The sequence below is a fragment of the Aulonocara stuartgranti genome, assembly GCF_965226115.1.
Source record: "Aulonocara stuartgranti genome assembly, chromosome: 18".
Lineage (NCBI taxonomy): Eukaryota > Metazoa > Chordata > Actinopteri > Cichliformes > Cichlidae > Aulonocara > Aulonocara stuartgranti.
The window spans coordinates 16,510,563-16,531,843 of record NC_138954.1 but is presented as its reverse complement, the minus strand read 5'-3'; the positions used below and the strand labels follow the sequence as shown (position 1 = coordinate 16,531,843).

The 21,281-nt window shown below is 40.2% G+C and overlaps 1 protein-coding gene across 2 annotated transcripts in view; it reads left to right on the top strand.

Moving 5' to 3' along the window:
• Positions 1 to 2,575: 2,575 nt before the first annotated feature.
• The window catches only part of agap3 (ArfGAP with GTPase domain, ankyrin repeat and PH domain 3), a 118,005-nt gene continuing 99,299 nt past the window's right edge, over positions 2,576 to 21,281 (top strand). Inside the window, exon 1 of one of the 2 annotated variants that reach the window (XM_082513327.1) lies at positions 2,576 to 3,453. In XM_082513327.1, coding sequence (XP_082369453.1) covers positions 3,084 to 3,453 — 370 coding nt within the window. In that variant the 5' untranslated portion in view covers positions 2,576 to 3,083. The remainder of the gene's footprint in view (positions 3,454 to 21,281) is intronic. The other variant, XM_082513324.1, reaches the window with a different exon arrangement.

The window sequence follows — 21,281 nt, the reverse complement described above, 5'->3', positions numbered from 1 at the left end:
GAAGGAATTCAGCGAGGGGATTTATCTAATCAGTTCAACTTATGCAGTACTGTGAAACAATTTAAAGTTAATATTTAACTAATTCCATAAAATGGCTTTATTCAAACTGAAAAAAGGTCATGGGTAGTGTTATACACTGAGTTTCTATTCCTCTTAATCTTTATTTGTGTACTATAGGTGGATATTTGTGCTTCTGCTCACCCTGAACTTGCATAACAGTCAATAAAGATTAAATTAATGAAATAAAGGAAGTAAAATGCAGAGATATTGCTGTAAATGTTTACATTTTTCACATTCTGATTGTGAGAAATGGCCTCGCTGTTTAATAAGACACACTTGGTGCCCTGTTGTGTAATGCAGTTATTATTAAGTAGACTTTTGCCAAAAAGGAAAGCCCTGCAGGAGGCTTGTTCTTGTGTCATCGCCCTTATAACACAAATTGCTCGGATGAAAAGATGCAAGGCGATTAGCAGTGCCAGCCACAGAGTGAGTCCAAACATTCTAAGCCAAAGAGTTACCTGCATAATTCATGTAATCAAAAAGGGAAGTAGCCAACTGCATAGTGCTGAGTGAATATCAATCTATTTTCAGTTCCACCAAATTTAACATGTTGCTCCCTGCTGCTTTATATTTATCAAAAGTGCTTATCAACAAGCAGGGCAGGTAATTGTCATCATTATGCTAATGCGGAAACGGAACATTGTTATGAAATGAACCGACGAGTGACAAGTAGATTAAACAATCATTGTTGCTATAAATGTCGTTTACACCAAAATGGAGTGTAACAGGATGGGCATAGTAATGTGTGCTGAGGAGTTCCATATTTGGTCAACAGATGGTGGCAGAAGGCTGAAGATAACACATGTGCAGTAAAAAGAAGCATCTAGGCTTTTACCCCCCCGCCCCGCCTCATTTTAATCATGTATTATAATCTATTACAGCGGATTTCTGAGAAATACTGTTAGTATCTTTAGAGGGATTCTTAAAATTTACTGAGGTTTTCCTCATCAATGTGAGGACCCAGCTGAAGCAAGTTGTTCTGTTGGAAAAACATAATTCCTCATGAAACTCATAATAATGATCCTAATCTTCAAAACAGCAGGTTGCTCTCGCTGTTGAATTTATAATTTCTGAGACATGATCCTGCTGCTGCGAAGAACAAAAAGTTATGTGTCATACTGCAGCTGTTCATTGATGTGCATTATCATACAACAGGTTTGGTTACATAATACATGAAATATACATGATCAGGTGAAAAAAAACATCCCAAGCATGGTTTTCATTAAGTAAATGCCAACCTTTTGGCTTGCATGAGAAACTATTAGAGCTTCATACTACTGAACAAAAAATTGTGATATTGGTATTTTCTGGATTATATGCAGTTATGTCTCTTTAACATAACTTGATTCAAAAGCAATATTAATCTCTAGTCCGAATACATGTTTTCAGTTGCCACACTGGGAAAATAACAAAGGATGATTACTGCAGTGTGTATTATTAATGACATGGAAAAAGAGCTGCACTGCTGCATGCTTCCTGGAAGCTGAGAGACTGAAATACTTTAATGTTTCCTGTATTATATTCGAATAGCTTTACATTTACTTTTAGATATATAATTTCAGTTTTCAACAGTTTTTCTTCCCTGCATCAAAAACCTAAAACACTTGACATACACGTGCGATGTCACCCAGATTGCATCCATGCCCTTTGTTTTTAGCAGTGCTCAGTCAATCCTTATCAGCAGCACCACACTGCTGCAACAACATTAGGACCTTGACTGGCAGTGACAGTCATCTGGCCTTGAACAGCTGTTGTTGTAGTGTGCGTTCAGGCCAGCAGGTGACTCTGCCTCTTCCTCTTACTGGGGAAGAAATCACAACTGTGAGCCATATAAGAGCACCTCATCTAATTCTATAATGGAAGTGATATAAACAACAGAAAACATGCAGATCATGGGATAAGATGAAGGATTTTTTACTTATGATTTTTTTAAAAAGATTTGTTGTTGTTGCCTTATATGGCTGCATAGGTATGTCAACAATATGGGACTGCAGCAACTGCAAAAGATAAACTATAGGCTTGTGGTGTTCGGGCCTGTTCTCCCTTGTGTTTTTGAAACTTGCTTTTGTTGCAATCCGTAAAACTGAAAAGAAAAAACGGTATTTTGGAATTACAAGCCAGTAAACATTACTATGTAACATAAGTGTGAGAATGGTGCAAAGAAGTCCTATAGTCTAAAATAACATCTTGTGTGTGTCTGAGTGTCCACGTTCGCGCACACAAGTGTGAACGTGTGAATGTGTAGGTCTGCATGGGAATAAAATAGATTGAGGTCTTCATGCGAAAGAAAACCCAAACTAACTAACCGCAATGTGACTGCTAATGTAAATACGGAATCTACTTTCACATCTTGCACTAACCCTGGGTAAAGAAAATTATATTGGGGGGGGAGTGTGGGGCTTGCATAACTGTCAGGTAGGTTATTACGATGATGTGCACGTTGCGATTTTCTCCCTTCACCGTATCCAATCACACCCTCCCCCATTCTCAAGTACAATTACGTGATGGGTGACGTTTCAGCATGCGGAGGAGGGCTCTGGGCAGGGACCACTTGGACCAAAGAGGACTAAACACTATTTCATTTCGGCGCAGAAACAACGCGTTCAAGGCAGTGGACCAGGGCGCCGCGCTGAAGCCTAGCCCATTGTCTGCCTCAAACATAGCAACTAAGGAAAATCGGCTTTGACCAAAACAGCGCTATTGCCCATAGGAGTGTCCAAGTGGTAGGCATTGCGGGTTTGTTAGCAACAGAAAAGGGGCCCTGGACAGATCTGGCCAATAACGGAAAATGAATCACAGTCAAGTTTTAATAATATGAGCCGCGTTTTGTTGCAATAGGCGACCAACTATTGATGCTTCTGCGCCGATCGTTTTCCAGACCATCAAATCGCGCGGACTTCTTTTGTTCGCATCGCTTTTATCCCAAATTATAGTCTGCTTCTTATTTGTGTTGCCGCTGTAAAAGAGTTAGTAGCTCTAAAGAGAGAGAGAGTGAGCGAGAGAGAGCGAGAGAGAAGAAGAAGATGAATTTTCAGGCGAACGTCCCCGTGTCCGGTATCTCGCAGCAGTCTCAGCCAGCCATGCCCACTCCAGGAACGGTCCCGGCGCCTGTTCCCGTCCCAGTGCCCCAGTCTATCCCGTCCCAGTTCGGATCCGGATCGTCTGCAAGCTCAGGGGCTGGTCAGTTCGGTTCGGGGACTGTTTCGGGCCAGGCTGCACAGCCCGGCCCGGCCGGCTCGCAGTTTGTTTTGTCCAACTCAGCGGCCATCCGGGCAGAGATCCATCGGTTCGAGTCTGTCCACCCGAACATTTACGCAATCTACGACCTGATCGAGCGCATCGATGACCTGGCACTGCAGAACCAGATCAGAGAACACGTAATTTCCATTGAAGGTGAGTAAAGGAGGAATGACTGTTGTTTTTGTTTTTTTTTCTTCCTATTTCGACTAGTGCTTTTCATTCATTGAGATTCAGGGAAAGGGGGTGTAGTGTATGCGTGTGTTTTCCTTTTTTCCCCCATTCTTTTTTTTGAAGTGGGGGGTGGGGAAGGTGTGGGGGGTCCTCATTTCCTTTCTTTTATGCACATTGGTAACATTGCCCTGGGTGCATAGCCTAGTGTCAACAATCACACTTTGAGGCTGGGGGCGTAGCTGATCTCATAGTCCTGTTTGCGGTTTGAACTGCACCCATGAACTGCAGTGTTAACAATAAACTCTTCAATTGCTCTCACAAGAGACAGCCTGTGCAAATGTAATTAGCCCCCCAAAATTAGTTCTGCTGCTTAATGGCATTTGCCAAAGGGTACCTTGTTTTCCATCTGATGCTGACCTCCAGTAATGGGCTGAGATTTTTTTTCTTTCTTTTAATATTGAGTTCACGTGAAAAAGAGGCTTCCAAATGTGAGATCACGTGTCCTGTGAAAGTAGTAATTGTCCTCAACAATGCAGAGGCAAAATTCAACACTCACATGCAGTCAGGGTAAAAAAGGAGAGAACACATTATGATGCACCACTACAGATGGTGATAGACATGATTGGGTTGGTTATAAAGCCTCTCCTGGGCATATTCCTTGTCGCACTGGAAGTCAATTCCAAATCTTGTGAGCTGCCAAAGCAAGGATGACAGAGGCTGTAAAACATAGCTGCCTTGTATGTGGGAATCAACCACATCATGACAAAATCGACTGAAGAAGATGCACTGTCAGATATAAACATCTGAAATGATGATAGCAGATTCTTAAGCGCTTCTCCACCTTCTCACACGACCGTTTATCAAATCGCTGTGAATCAAAACTCAGAGGCCTGGAAGATCAAGTCTCTGAAAGTGCACATTTCTTTTGGATTTGGACTCATTCCTTATGATTAAAAATAAAGAATCAAAATACAGGCTGAATTAACAATGAATCAACAAATACATAATATAAAAATAAAAACCCAATAGTGCTTTTAAAATTCTGTTTCTAGAATAGGAAAAAGAGTATGAAGAATTTGTGAAATTAGTTTAAGGCAGAAATCATGAAGAGAGAACAACTGCAAATGGAAGCTAATCCTACAACATTGTTATTGTTCATATTTGACTGGAGTTTTTCATTAAAACACAAATATAGCCGTGGTTATGACACAGCATGACACAACTACAGTTCCCATTAAGTTTTGTGAACTCACCATTAAGCTATGATATATGTGTAGTTTAATTAGAAGCACAGGCCAATCTATGGATGGATTAATGTGTTTGCACAAACTTTTTGGGGGTTTTGACCTGGATTTTCACTACACGGCACTGGTCACTGCCATAAAAATGAAAGCAGGATCAGAACATTATACGGCGTGTCTGGTTTTTAGAGCAGGTTCAGTGTGAAAATGGAAAATCATCTCCATGTGAAAATGGAAAATTAATTGGTTGGCCTGTCTTGCCTCATTTCAGCCTTTTGAGGAAAGGATGATATTCTTAATTTTTCTGTTGCTTTGGGATGGTTACATAATTTTCTCTTTTTTTTTTCAATGTAGACATGCCTTTATTCTGTTTGATGGGACAACACTGGAGCCTTTAACGAGTTACCTCTCAGATGTACCTTTTTTACAAGTCAAAAAAGGCTATTCAGATGTCAGTTATCATACAAATGTTTTGTTTCTTTTTCCTAAAAAGGCAAGCGAACACTTGACCCAAAGCAAAACAAGCCAGGCAGTTTCAGTGCTGTTTCCCTGTTGGCTGTCATAAATATGGAAAGCATTCAAGGGACAATTTTGTGGTGCAGAGCACAACTTTTGTTGTGGATTTGTTCTCTCTCAAGTTGGTGTGTTTCCTTCAGCTAAAGAAAGTCTGCTTTTCCTATGATGCACATCTCTGTTGCTTGTGGGGCTCGCACACAAGAATTTCACTCGCATGTGCTGTGCCAGTGTGCCTGCACATGTGATGTGACAATAAAAAGTGATTTGATTTGATTTGATTTGATGCAATTAAACCATCCTCTGGAAAATAACAAGGCTTTCAAATGTGATGTAAATTTAAGAGAGGATGTTTGCATTTAACTAAATGCGGCCGACCAGTTTATGCACATTGGTTCTACCTTTCTGTTGTTCTCAAAACATGCCATATGGGCTGCATTAATGTACAGTGCATGTTTCAGTTGTATTGAAGCATGCTTTCTAAAGCTTTATCATTATGATGCACTGCATGTTTGACTAGAAGCCTAGTGCTGATGCTTTAGAAGGGAAATTGTCATATTCCAAATGATAAACTGGGATAATATGTTTAGACATTTGTGAATATCTGACACCTAACAACAGAATATGCACAGATATTAACTGAATGTTTCCCTTCGGCTTATTAGTTATCAATTAACGTAGCACATTGTTAGCATTTTTAGGATTAACTGTCTTTTGTTCATACAGAACTGTAGTGAACTGATGTCTCTCAGCATGCACTAGAAGCAAAAAGGCGTTTTTGGCATCCCTCTGATGAGACACTGCAGTGGTCTGATGGTGCTTTGTCATTCTCTTAAATAAGATACGGTCGCCCTAATAACCACAACTTTAAGGAGCTTTGAAAACCTGCAACAGGAGACATTGGTTGACTTCTCTTCACCTGCACTGTGAAACTGCAGATCTGTTCCTCTTCAATCTTGCATCATTGCAGAGTCTGTTGCTAAGGAACCAGTGGCTCGTGCATTTAGCTGAAAAAAGAGTGAATAGAAATTACACCCCTTACAAAATGAATTCCCATCGATACTAAGGTCTCCCTGTTGTTTTGTTGATTAATAAGGCCTTTATGTGATGATGTCTCGCCATGCATGGTGATACTTTTGCGGTGATTGATATTTAGGGTGCTGCTTGCTTTCTGGAAGCCATTTCACATTACAGTTGCTATGATTACCATTCAATTTTTTTTTCCTCTTCTACCTTTTTTTGTTATTTTAAAGAGCCGTGTTTGAACATCGCAACTGAAGTTGATCTGAATTAGAATTAGTAGGAAATATATGATGAGCTAGGACAATTTACCAGGGAATACATGCAAGCAAAATGGCTGTGAGCACTAGTAGTTGGAAAATCTTGAAGACGCTACGCTGTTAATCCGAGACACAGGAATAAACATGGCCGGGAATCCAGTTTGGAGAGCCTGGGGGAAAACATTTGTACTGATACACATACGCAGCTTCCTTACATTTTTCACAGGCAACCACAGAGGGGTTCCTATATTGAAATAGTATCTGGCTCAAGGCTCTCTGTTTATCAATAGGTTTGTGGTAACTTGATGAATTCCAGCTTTTGTAGGAAAACATCATCAGTAGCGATTATATATAATACACTAATACAGAGCCTAGATGTATTTTAGAGGTGCAAATTTACTAACAAATTTGTAGTGTGAAATGACACAAAAGAGCCGTAACAAATGGAGAACCTGGGATTTCTGGGCCCCCTGTGGATAAATTGTCTGCAACCCAAACCGCAGTTACTGTTGGCCTTCATTGATTAATGCTAAAATGATGACGGTGAGGCTCCTAGTGTGGAAAACCCAATCTTTATCAATTTGGTGAGTGATTACTGTGCGTAATCCCTAAAATGTTTTTAGCATTTGTGTCGGTTAAACTGTTTTCAGTTGAGGATAAATTACCCAGCTTTGAACTGTTATGACATGAAACGTGGAGTATTTTTTTCAAAGGCAAGCACACTGACTGCCAAGCTCATATTTACAGCGAAGTAAAGATTTGCACACTGTCTGCAGTAATCGATTCATTGCTGTTACATACGTATAAGCCTACTCTACAGTGAAAAGGTGACTTATCACATCACAGCCTAATTATTAACATTTTATTGAGTATCTTTTATACAGAGGAGTATATGGATCTTTTCATCTATAATCACAATGATGATCATCATAGGCTGTCCTCCTGCCAGTGATCGCCTCAAAGCCTCACTGCGTACAACAGCTGTTTGCAGACCGATGATTGCACCACTGCATTGGTCAGCTGATTGCAGGCTAAACAAAACACGGAGTCATACAAAATATGTACTGTTAACTTGTAGCCATAATTGCATCCTGTATTTCTGTTAAATGTTGCTTTTATTCTTCTTAATGCACCAGTGATAATTCAGCTAACATGCCTGTGAATACCAAATCAGGCATCTGGCATGAAACTGAATTTGAGCTAAAATTATTTGTTTGACGTAGCAAGTCAAGACAACATAGGACAAACTTATGTTTGTAAATGTAGTTTCTACCGAGTCAACAGTGAACCAGGACCTTGAGAAACATTAGGTTTAGGTTTGTTAAGGGAATAAATCATGTTTTTGGACTTATAAGAAGAATATAATTCTGATATATGGAGATGTAGCTGCAGAGATGATATCTGTCATGTGATGATTTTAGGTATTCGTGCGAGTGTAGAGGGAAATTCAGTTAAAGCTCTGCCCTAGAAATATTATCTTTAGTGTTACTCGTAAAGGAAATGCTGATTGATGCTAATTTACATTTTAATCGAATCTATCTTGTATAAGGGCTTTGTTTTCTAAGGACAGTTGCAGGGTAAAAATTATGGAGGTTTGTAAAATTTAAATATCACCTCTAGACTGACAAGAATTGCACAGATCAGTGAAAGACGGAGCAGAGTGGTCTGACTCCTTCCTGCTTTTTTAACCTCACGGTGGCGTTGCACTTTCTGAGTAGCACGTTATGATTTAGGGGCAATGTCCCGTGTGTATTACTGGGGGATTTCCTTGGGTCAAGTGCTAGAATGTCCTTACATTATTCTATATCTCGAATTATAAGTGGATTTCATAAAACTGGAAAAGCTCATATAGCATATTTTCAACTGGCAGTCCAATGTCAGAGCAAGGGCAGCCACCTAAATCTATTGCTACTCAAGAGGGGTGCTTGGGATTTCAAGAAAAGGACTAATAAGCTTGCACAATGGGTTATTGTGTGCTCAAATAGCAATAGGGATGACACAGAGAGATACAAAAAGCACACAGACTGAAGCCTCAGAGCTCTCTGTTGGCATTGTGTGGCACCTAAGCATCTCCCCAGTACACACTGCTTCTCTCTTGTAGTCAATCACCAAGAAGAGCACGAGCATAGAGCTCATCCGCTAATCACAAGCAGAGAATGAAAATAATAAATCTTGCCTCCTGATCACTGACATGTAAAACAGTAAAATCATAACTAACACTGTTTCCATTGACTGCAAGATGCCATCCTGTAGTGAGTTATGGATGACACTGTTTTTGTCATTTAATTCGAGAATCATGATATGTCACAGGGTCATTAAATAAACATGAAAATGCGGCTCAGCAGAGGTTTAAAGTGTAAGGTGTGTGTGTGGTTGCGGGGTTTGTGTTATTCGACTGGGTGAACTGGGCAGTGGGCCATCTGTGTCAGGCGAATGCTGCTGCTACATTTGGCAAGTGAAATCTCCACAATGTGCTCATTATATTTCAAAACCATATCTGTGAATATGAATAAGAAACTTTCATAGAGTTGGAAAATGTCAGTCAATAACGGCAGCTGGGACTCTTACGCTCTACGTCAGTGTAAATTTCTGTTAAAGTGGAATGCTGTTGTTTATAGAGTAGCTCAGTAAGTATTTACTAGTTGTAGATCTTGTGCCTAAATAAAACCCTCGCATAAATACATCTGTGAAGCGTGGAATAAATTCAGCCGTGGCCCCGTTTTCCACTTCCCTCTCTCGAAACACAAATTGATCAGCTGCTATTAGAAAAAGAAAACTTTGTCTCTAGGATGTGGTGTTAAAATGAATTAGATAAAACTTTTATGATCCAGCCAAGAGATCCACAAATATCTGTACAAATAAACTGCACAGCAAAACTCGGGTCTTATATAAATTATCAGAATTTCACACTTGTTCAAATAAATATATCACAGATTTGCAATTAGCCTATAAATTAAAAAGAAAAAGAAAAAACCAAACCACTAAGCATAGTCATTAAAATATGTCAGAGCAGCACAATCAAGCTTTTACTGCTTTTGCAGGTGGGATAGCAGATTAATCCAATTGCTGCTGACGCTTAAGTATTTGAGGAGCCTTATTATTATTTCTTGTAGGAAAAAATAGGAATCTCTTGCCTTCTTAGTGAAAGTAAGATCAAAAGATTGATAGCTATTCTCATGCCTGTCTTGTCAAGTATAGAGCTGAAGCCTGGGGGCGATTAGCCCACCTTATTGTAGAAGCAACCAGCCAGCCTCTCCAAAGCTTACAACACATTTTATCTTGTCTATTTATTCTACTAGCACATGCCCATGCTACAGTATTGTTAGGTCTGTGATGTTAGTCCATTTTCAGGTGGTTGCTATGGAAAATGATGATGTCATAATATAATCACACATAATTAGTAGATACAAATTAGATGTTACTGTTGCGCTATTAAAGAGTTCTGAGGTGTTCAGGTGCATTTAGCCAGGTGGTTGCTATGCAACATATCTGATATAGATAAGAACCCCCCCCCCCCCCCCCCCCCCCTTTCTGGGGCCTAAGATATACCTGTGTGCTATGTTTGATTGCTAAACTCCTATTGTCGAATTTAGCTGACAAACACAGTTTGTTTATTATAGTAAGATTCATGAAAATAAAAGAGAAAATGGAAATTTATTGATTCTTTAATTCTTTGATATTGCTTCATGGATGCTGCTGTGTTCTCCTTACATGTTTAAGCTTGGTAACCAGCCCCAGTTCACCTCTTTAAGTGGGGCAAGGAATGGTAAGCTAAACCAAGCATCACACTCTTACTTTTGGGGTCATACTGGCTTAAATGTCCAAATTGCACTTTACATCTGATGTATGTTGATACTGCAGGGAATCTTTCTCAAATCAAGAGAGAGAGACATCAGAAACATCTGTGCTGGATGAAAGAGCAAGCCAGCGACTGTAGATAGAAAGGACTCTTTTGCTGTAACTCGTGTCTCAGCGGCCTACAACACCACTGTCAAGCTTTCACTCAAGTCTGTTGGTGTGATGTAATGAGGATCTGAACGCTTCAATTGTGCATGAAGCTCCCATGTCAGTCGCCCAAGTGGGGATTAATAAAGTATTCTTCTTTTGATTTCCCATTCACTTGAAGACATTGTCAGATCTGCAGAAATTGAACCGAACCACCCCTGTGCACGGCAAGTATCAGGTTTCAAGCATATTTAATCCTCGAGCAACACTTCTCGTCAAATATACGTCACAGGTTTATTCTTCAGAGTGTAGTAGTAACAGACTCCCCCCTCCCCGACAGATGCTCACCAGATAACAGGGTTTGCACATGCCTCAGACTCAAACGGCTCTCTGTGCGGGATTGGCCTTTACGATTTCTGTCATGTGCAGCCTCAAAACGCTCATGACAGCCCCTTTAAAATTCACAATAATGCTGCACTCGACTCCTGACCGCAGGTCAGCAGAGATGAGCTCAACTGGTAAGCTGTAAACAGAGGCTTGGTCAGAGGGCTCGGTGGGTCTGTGGGGTCAGAGTGCCATTTCTGTATCAGCCCTGCTCTCCCCTCTGTGCTGCCACACCATAGCTTATTGAATGTGACGCTATCCTCTACAGCAGAATGTCCTCCATTGTGCCATTGAACAAAGGTTCTCTCTCTCCTGTTGATGGACGCCTTTTTTAAAAAAAAAAAGACTAAGCTGGTCAGTTTAAAAAAAAAAATCTTTTAAATAAAAAATTTGGAATCTACTCAACACAATCTCTTGTAAATAGAGAGTTTATAAGAGATGTTTTTCTCCCTCTGTTTTTTCCCCCCTCTGTCGAACCGTGACATTGTCGGTTCTGATTTAATGTTTTATTGAAGGGAAAAGCCATTGAATCTCTTAGCTGAGTTCATTTTGAATAACTAGGTTTTCGGTACGGAATAAGAGATGCGCTTTTCCCAGCCAAGCACGAATCTGCAGTTGTTCAGCAGCGAGCTTTATTAGATTTAGATGTAACATAGTGGAGAAAATTACCAATTTTCTTAGGATATATGGTGATCAGTATGGTTTTTTTTTTTTTATTGCTTCAGGGATATTGTGTAATTGTGAAGATGTGACTTTTTCAGTTAAATTTCAGATGACAGACTACAACAAAGAGCAATACCCTCGCATTCACCAAAGTTTGTAGTCATTTTATCCCCAGAGATTTGAAGCGGTTTTGTTATTTCACAGTCAAATAACTATTTTCACGATTGATTAATCGATAAAGTCGTTTTGAGGAAATAACATAAAAAGGCACTTTCCATTTTCCTACACTGAAATCTTGAGAATATGCTGCTTTGAGTTTGTAGTATTGATAAGGGAAAACAAGCATCATCATCATGTCAGCTTTTGCTTTAGGATATTGTAAAGGGATATTTCACCTCATATTTCATTTTTCTGATTTTTCATGGATTAAACTTTTGATTCAGAGATTAAGAGCCAATAAATAGATAATAAAAATAAGCTGGACCCCTACAACTACCCTTAAATTGCTTCTGGATGGCTATAATTTTGCCATTTAACATTATTTTTCAAGCTTGAGATGTTGGCCAATGAAATTAGCCATAGGCTATTGCTTTTTTTTTTTTCTTTCTTTCTTTTTTTTTTTGAATTTGTGCAGCAGCCATATCCTATGGTGGAAGTGCTCATGTTTCCTGCCAGTGGGGTAGGGCTGGAAGCAGATGGCTGCTGACAGAGGAAGGGGTTTGGAAAGCAGTGAGTGAGCAACAGATGGAAAGACGCATATGCCTCCAAGTCCCCTCAGCTTGCCAACAGTCCCGTGACTAACTGTGGGAAGATTCTGTCCTCATCCAGGTTGGGATGGAGAGAGGATCATGGAGAAGAATGAAGTGTCCTTAGAATAAAAGACCAGTTTGTCTCTGGAAATTCAACTGTGGCAGGATTCAGATCCCATTTAATAGGGGATGAATAGAGAATCGTGGCATCAAATCAAATTGAGTCAACCTGGGCTGCAGCATCAGTTTAGCCAGCGGAGATATGTTAAGCAGAGTCTTGTTTTAGTTATTGTGATATTTTAGGAAATTAGACCCAGTCGCCTTTTCTCCTTTGAAGGGAAATGTGATACAGGGACTTTTCTGGCCTCCGGGGAGCCCAGTTTCTTTACTGAGGACAATGCTGGATAACGGAAGTGTGGCTCCACACAGTATGTGATGCTGTGAATGTGCAGTGTATGATTGCATGCACAGAGCTACAAAGACAGCTCTGGAATTATAAGTTAGTTACTCCTCTTGGAGAGTCACGTAATTGACAATGTGCAGACTATTTAAAGGCAGCAGGGCAGTGGAAATTCAATGTAATTCCCTTAATAGCTCAGGGACGTGTCACAGTTTTTCTGTCTAAGTCAGTCTTCAAGGACAGTTTGTTTGTTTCCACATGAGGCAGGTTGGGTTATTCATGAAAGTTACTGTGGTGTGAATGGATCCCACTGAGCAAGGAGGGGAAGGGCTGTGTTGTTATCTACTGCTATTGCTACTCATTATGCCTGAAAGCCTGCAAATCCTCCTCATAAATATCCCTTTAAAACGGACAAAGAAACCAGTTTTTACTTTTAAAATCCGCTCTCTATGACAATACTTAACTCTTGCCTTAGCAACCATTAAAATAGGATCACGAGGCACATTTGTAGTGGTTAAGGAAGGATATGTGTGTGGCACTGTGACATTTGCTGTAAATGGAATATCCTTATATATCACTTTTCCTCACTGTATTTCTTATTGAACTTATAGTAGTTGGGAAAACCTTATCAGCGCTAGTTTTTCTGATGTGAGTCCTCCTGTCAGTACAGCTTGTTTAACATGCGCCAGCTAAGGGTTATCACCCAGGTCCTACATTCCTTTTGTAGATGTCAGTGTTTTGAGGGTGTTCCAACATGTCCTCTGGCCTCGTCTTCCCTGTCTTCAAACAGCCCAGGCAGGCAACGTGCCAGGTGTTTGTTTTCTAGTTTGTTCTGCTGCTGATTGTTTCAAATATGACTTTGGCTTTGTGTTTTCCCACAATTGCAAAAAAAAAAAATTAAATAAATAAATAGAAAAATGCTCCAGTGGACAGTTGGTTTTGATAAAGTATTCATCTGTTCTGAAGCATCTGTTACTCAGCTTAAGTCTGGATCAGCTCGGATATTTTGGTCACTTGTTTTGTGAATCATAACAAAATTTTGCAGAGCTGTTTGTTGTGAAAGGATGTTTTAGTCTGTGGGAATAACTGGGGAGGAAGTGTAATGTGACCCCCCCAGCCCCTATTTACTGTTTATATCCCCGCTTCCTGCTAGTTGTTCCACTGCTGGGTCCCTCCGGCTATGACCTGTGCTCATGTCATGTGGTACAGTATGTGCGCTACATGTGCTGCAGCCGCTTTAGGAACACAATCGCAGTCTACTCCCGAGTCAGCACCATTTGGCATAAGAGATGACATCCAAGCGGCAAACATCTACTTCCTGTGGAACTCTCTGGAAAACTGGAGTCTGAAAGTTTTTCCATTTCAGAAGTAAATAATGACTTGTGGTGAACAAAAGTAGTAACCTTAATACGTTCTACATGTGTGGATTTAAGGTCATAATTACGCGCTAAGCCTTCGATTTACAGGCGTGTCCAGAGGGTAAAGAGTTAATATCTCTTTGTGTGCTTGGAACCTAATGATTTCTTGGCTGCAGCATTCTCCATCCATATACATAAATCATGAAAATAAGTGGTAGGAGATTTTCCCTATGTGAAAAAAGTAGAGTTACTGGCAGAAAGCTGGCATATTTATCTCAGGGTTCAATCGAATTATGGAAGGCCGCAAGATGCCAGGACACGAGAGGCCGATGCCAAACAGCAGATGGGAAGAGCGAGTAAAATATGAAGAAATCATTCATAAGTGTCATATTCTTAATAAGCTGCCAGTTAGGACCAATGTTTCTATGGAGATTTGGAGAAAGAAGACCAGAATTACCAGAATGCTACAGTGTTTGCCGAGCACCATTTGGTCCGTTCTTAAAAATGCAGCGTTTCTGATACGAGACAGTGCTGCAGACGGAGTGACTGTATCGTCCTCTCTGCGAAGAGACACTCTGCAGTGCCCATTTGAAATAAGCCATTCAGAGTCTCGCTCAGGGCTGTGTCAGTGCAGCTTCTCAATAGCTTCGGTTTGGATGATGAGATTTTCCTCATTGAGGAGTCTGGCGTGAAAAGTGCACTGTTCAGCAGCCTGGCACTCGTTTTTTTCTCCTTCTTTTTTTCCTTCTGAAGATGAGCTCTCCCTCGATTTTGTGATCGCGTTCTGGAACGAACTGCTGGCCCCAAATAAAATACTGCACTGGTAAAAAGGAAGAATTATGACACTCGTGTTGTCATGCAGTATATCTCACGCCCTGCTGTGCTCTTGGGCCCATTCTGTTGTGAAATTGGACCAACTGGTGTCTAGAGATGCACCCTGCCTCCGTATTAAAGCATAGTGAGCAATTTGTGTCAATTCTGTAAGACATTTACAAGGCTTTTATTTCCTTTGCACACCTCTTTCTTAGCACCGCTGATTTGCAGGCTCTGTGTTATTTGCCCAATTGCAAGCACTTGCACAAAATATGTTTAGGCCAGTGGATATGTGTTACTAATGTTTGTGTCTCTGAAGGCCTTCACTCTACTAAACTGTGGCTTTTCACATATTTGGCTTCAAGAGACCTTCTGCGGTTAAAAAAAAAGGTTTCTATTGTTGTGTCAGAATCTGGCATGAAATCTAGATTTGGTCTTAAAAAAACTGGCAGCTAATCGCAGCCTAGACTAATTCAAAGCTCCATTTTGTCTGTTAACACAATAAAACAAATCTTTCTGTGGTCTCTTCATGCCAATAGGGCTTTTAGTAAATAGGACCCTACCTTTAGTGGGCTGGTGAGTGAGAGCCTGGGCATGATTAGTGATCCACTTTGAAGATAAATCCTTTGGCCAGACTCACCCTTGCGGATTGTCAGATGTCACGTTTGGGAAGAGTCCATCTGACTGAAATCTCAGCTTACACCGACAGGACAGGCACAGGTCATTAAGCATCAGCAGCAGTGCGGGCCTGTATTAGTTTGTAAAATGAGTCTTCTAAAGAGAGACAAAGATGTCATCTATATTGCTTTAGCAGTGTACGAGCTCTGATGATGCATCTACGTCGGTGGCTGAGTGTAGTGCAGATCGGCTGGTGCATGGGTAGGCAGTGGCATGCGTTACGCAACACAAGTAGGTGGCTGGAGTAGGTCTGCATGAGAGTGTGTGTTTGTGGTGTCCCTCTGGTGTTTTCTTTTCTTTTCTTTTTTGTTGGATGTGTGAATTTCCCCGCACGCGAGCCTTTGCCACTGAACCTGGAGGGGTGTCTGTTGAATTCAATAGCCTGAGGAGATGGATGTGTTTGGAGTTTTGCTGAGGAGTAGTGACAAGGTGCTAGAGTAGTGTCATATTCTAGCAGAAGGTCAGGAGTTGTTGTTGTAGGGGTTAGACTGCCGTCTAGGAAGCCCTTTCAGAGAGCTTGTCTGCAAGAATCAGTCTGCACCATTTTTTCAAGATTATAACCATTTCCTTTTTTTACTCCACGCTCTCAATACTTCTATAGCCTCAGTGCAGATAATTGCCCCTGCTGCTGCTGCCTCAGACCCCTTTTGTTTGCAGCCAGTCCATGACTAGACATCCTCATTTCTGACAAAGAAAGAATCAGATCTCATCAGATAGAGTGCCCTGAGGGTAGGTTGACCTGTGGTTGTCTGAGCCTGTGCTGCTGGTCTGGTATATTTGGATAGACGATATAATTCAGCACAGTATTTGTTCTCTAAAACATCCACACTGGTTTATTTGCAGCCGTACTCTTTGTGCAATCACACATGAGAGATATTTTAACCTTTCAGTCAACCCTAAACATGCATTCAATCATTCGCCTTCTATATCCATTTACTTCTGTTTAAGGTCACAGGCGGATGGAGCACTGGGTAATGAGCAGGGAAATGCTTAGAAATGCAACCTGGCTGTCACTGGACGACCACATATTCCAGACAGCCAGATTCACACTGGCTGCAGGCAGTTTTTGGTCCAGTTGATCTGCATGATAGTTGATGAGCCAAATAACACAAAATAATCTCTTAACATCTTGATAATCAATAAATCCCCTTCTCGTTATGGTTTTGAAACAGCGTTAGGATATAAGATCCTTGCAAACCATTTTGTGCTCTAAATTATGTATAAAGTGATTTACAGACACCTCCACTTTCTGTTAATTACTTTCCTTTCATGGGTCGTTGCTTGAATTTTTCCCCTTCATGTATTTTGTTGGTCACTGTGTCTCACAACACAGCTACTTGACTGCAGGAGGAACCGAGCAGGCTATTATATGATGCACTGTGTGAATTAACTGGCGTGCTGATGACTCATTGAAAATTCTTCTTGCTGCATATGATCCGTGCTGAGCAATGCAACGCCTCAGTCTGCACTGACTCAAGGACGAGGGAAGCTATGCAAATCCAAACATGGAGTGGTTTAGATGACTGTGAGTTATTGAGTTATTGGACATACACTGGAACCAGGAGGGGCATATGTATATATATATATATATATATATATATATATATATATATATATATATATATATATATATATATATATATATATATATATATGAATAAAATTATTTTTTTTTTCTCAAGATGGGAACAGTTTGTCTGGTTGTTGCTATGGAGCTTTACTGGAATATCTTTCCTCTTGTGTCCATCTAGAGAGAATAACACCTACTCTAACATTCTTGTTGGATCCTTTGTTTATGAGGACCGTTTTATTGCTTAAATGCTGTAAAATTGAAATAGTCCGTGCTTAGAATATTATAAAATGTTTAGTATTTTATCGTCTTCCCACTGTGTCTGTATATTCATGCAGTAGGGAATTGGTCTGGGCATTTTAATCAAGCTATAGTTTCAATTTCGAGTTTGACTTCTGTTTGCAATAATTTTCTTTGTTAGGGTTTTCTGTGATAAATAGAGTGCCCCCACTCCCCACCCCTACCCACCAAAAGCCCAAACTCATTCCATGTAATACCTTTGACAGATACAGTTCAATTTAAATATATTTCCTTTTGAGTTTTATTGTTATCTTTACTGTTATTGGTAACTGAGTTTAGACACAAATATTTTTTGCCACAATCCTTCTGTCCTTTTTACATGTGAACTTCTGTGGAAATTGTTTAGATAAGCCATTCCCAGACTAATTTGAAATCTGAAAATCCAACGTGGCCTTCTTCAGTCACAGCTCTAATCAACACTTGAGGCATAATAAAAGTACTTCTTCCTTTTTATTTTTGATTCAGTTCATTTCAGTTTTATTTATACATCCTAAAATCACAACAACAATTGCCCCAAGTCGCTATGATGACTCTCTATGAGCAAGCACTTGGTGACAGTGGGAAGGAGAGCTCCTTTTTGACAGGAAGAAACCTCCTGGCAGAACCAGGCACAGGGACGGGCATCCGTATGCTAGTGTCGAACTTCACTGTGCATTCATGGCTCACCAGGGGCCTGCATACTGATTTTTAGGCTTACCCTCAAGCGCTACCGGGTCTTCAGATGGCTCCTGTTGAAGAAGAAATTATGTCAAATAATGCAGGGCAGTTCTTTTTGTGCAGTTTCATCAGATCAGGTGAACCATGGGTGGTAGATAAGTAGATGGCTTACATGCAGAATTAACTAGTTGATTTAAGGACTGGAGATTGAAGAGCACAAGCAAAGATAATGTAAATATCTCTGATGCCAACAGATGTTTTGATGAGATGTCACTGAGCTGGGCTGTTATCTTGCCATCTGATAAATATCTGTCAAAGATTAAGCTTGCAAACAGTATTTTACACTGCTATTAAAAAAATCCCACTTTAACCTATGCTTGCTTCAAAGACATAATGAAAATGCCATCCAGATAGAGCGTCTCACTGGATGAAGCATACCCTGATGAACTGTGTCTGTTTGCGACGATTTTCATGAATTATTCACTCATTATTTTCAGATACATTATTCTATGCTGTTGCTGAGCTCCATTAGACAGCTTGCGTAAGTTTTGCAAGGAAGTATCAGCAAACTGTCAGCAAACTAAACTATCAGTGAAGATTATTTCCTTTAATGAAAGAGAACTCATCGGGTGGCAGGTTGAGAGTTTAATGTGAACACTGGCAAACTTTAGATCATTACACAAGATACATGCTATCAAATCGATGCATGCATTTGATAGCATGGGTGGTAGGTCTTATGAGGTAGCTCTCAGCCTTCCACAAATTTCATACTTTATGAATTGTGTTTTGAAGTCAGTATTTATAGGGCAGATAAGTAAGAAGGCTCACGGGTCATGTGGTGTCTCATTAGAGTGTACATAGAGTCAATAGATATGATTGATTCATAATGGAAGATGTTGCCTTATTGAGTAACCCACTGAAGTTTGGAGTGATTTATTTTTAACTTCACATCTATTGGACTTTTCACTGATTTTCTTTGCTTCTTCTCCCTCATGCCCCTGATGCCTTTGGCCCATCTCCACGGACTCGGACACATTTAACTCTGCAGGTAAGCCCCACAAATACTGAATAATATCAACACACGACGGGAATGGCTATATTGTTAGACACCATCATTTTTTAGAAGGTTAATTTTGAAAACCCCTGGGTGAATTCGTAGATTCATAGACTGGGCTTTCTGACACCATCTGTGGCTCTCAAAGAAGACTTCCCCTCTGTAGTCATGGAACCAGCTGTTGAGTGTACCTTTGTATCATTAACTGTGCTTAGTGGCCATCTGACAACTGGTCATAGTGATTGTCAATGGGTACCCTGCCAGTCACAGGTCTAAATAAGAGCCAGAGAAGTATAAAAACATTTGCTTTCCATGCGCTTAAATGCTTAAAAGGGTTTACTTTCTGACTTTATATAAGAGCCTTTTCTAAAGTTGGAGCTAGTTTATCCACCCATAAGCCTTCTAATATATTACGTAGGTGGATTGTTTGTTCTAATCTGATGAAGGAGTAAAAAAGGGGAAGAGGGGGTTTAGCCTTGGGTTTCTGTGCTGAATAGATTTGAATCCAGTGTTTTTATTTCCAGCATATGCTCCATGAAAGGTAAGGAACATAGGCCAGGCTAGATCATAAGCAGGACAGTGGTGGTGATTTATTTAGAGGTCTTAGGAACAAAGGGGTTTTGGGAATCTCAGATTCTTTTAGAGCACGGGGGATTCTCACAGTGATAACCTCCAGAGACGATCCCAGATGGGGATGCCATCCTTTCAGCTGGCCTACTTCCCTGCCACTCGTCGCACATAGCAATTTGTGCAATCCGCCTTCACCACTTGTCCTGCTAAGCCAGCCATGTAATTATTGTGTACATTTTAGCCTTGCTGCAGTGGAAGACATTCATCTTGCTGCATGAACAATTTCCATACGGTTTGGACGCTGTACTTTGAGTGATTGTGGTTAGAGCTCCGGCATGGCAGGAGTGGCAGGAATGACAGCAGAAAACGTGTTTCTAACAGTGATGCTGTTATGTCTTAGGTAAAAAGAAAGAAAAAAACACCCCAATCCACATCACTGTGTAACACCACAGAGCTGTGGGACATAATATAGTGGGACTTAAGTACAGTGTGCTACAGCTATTTTCTTTTTCAGTCACCTGCATGATAACGCACGTGAAGCCATTCAGTATTAGCTCAATAACAGGTCTTGGTTGGGAATACAGCTTTGGTGTCTGCTGCTGTGAAGATGCAGCTGAAATTGGTGTCCTGTGAGTTCAGTAGTAAGTCAGTCCTGACCTGAAGGACAACTTTGGTGTGTGTGGTGTAACATGCAGCAATAGCCTTTGATTTATTGGAGGAATTCTGTTTATGAAGTAGTTCAAGAGCTTAAGAGAATATTTTTTAAATGTTCTTACAGTGGCTGCCCTGATATCAGAGGTTCATGTTGCTGAAAAAAAAATGGTAACAGTGTTGTGATGATTTCTATTGAAAATCTGGTGGGAAAAAGGGAAAAAAACAAAACAGTTGTTAAAAAAATATTATTGTGCTACAAGTCAAATTAATCTATAACTACCATAAAATTCATCATCTGTAGTTATTGTGATGACCCCAATTCTCCATAAATTTTTAAACATAAACTTGCAAATAAGTGGAGTCAACTCCCTACTCTTCCATTGGTTCCCAATTTTAAATTGTGTCTGAAGTTGGAGTCTGTGGTTTGGTTTCTGAACGCTCCAGCTGACAGTTGCAGATTGATTAGGAGTTTCTGTTTACTTCTCTACTTGCTGTAAACATATCGACATGGACCGCATGGTTTTGGCACTAGGTGGCTACATAAACAACATCTAAAGGTTTCTGTGCAATAAAAATCGAATAGCCTAACTTGTAGGGCTTTGATATGTAACAATATCAAATGTGTATTTATCTATGAGACCTGCAGAGTAATTTCCCTTAAAAAAAACAACTAACTAAAACAAATTAAACTGTCAGAGCAGATTTTATCACTCAACTCGTTCAGTAACTGGTGTTTCTAATATTAGGTTATTCAGCATTTGCATTTGTGAAAGACAAAACAGAAAACCTATCACCAGTTCCAGTGTAAACTTTGTTTTTCAGTGATTTAGCTCTGTGTGTAAATGGTACTTGGCAGCAAAGCCTTCTGTACTTGTAGCTGATAGTTGATGGTTCAGTGTTCATGGAAAAGAATTTTCTGTCAGAATTTGTGACGTCTTTAATACAGTGCTGTGCAAAAGTCTTGAGCTCCTCCTCATTTCT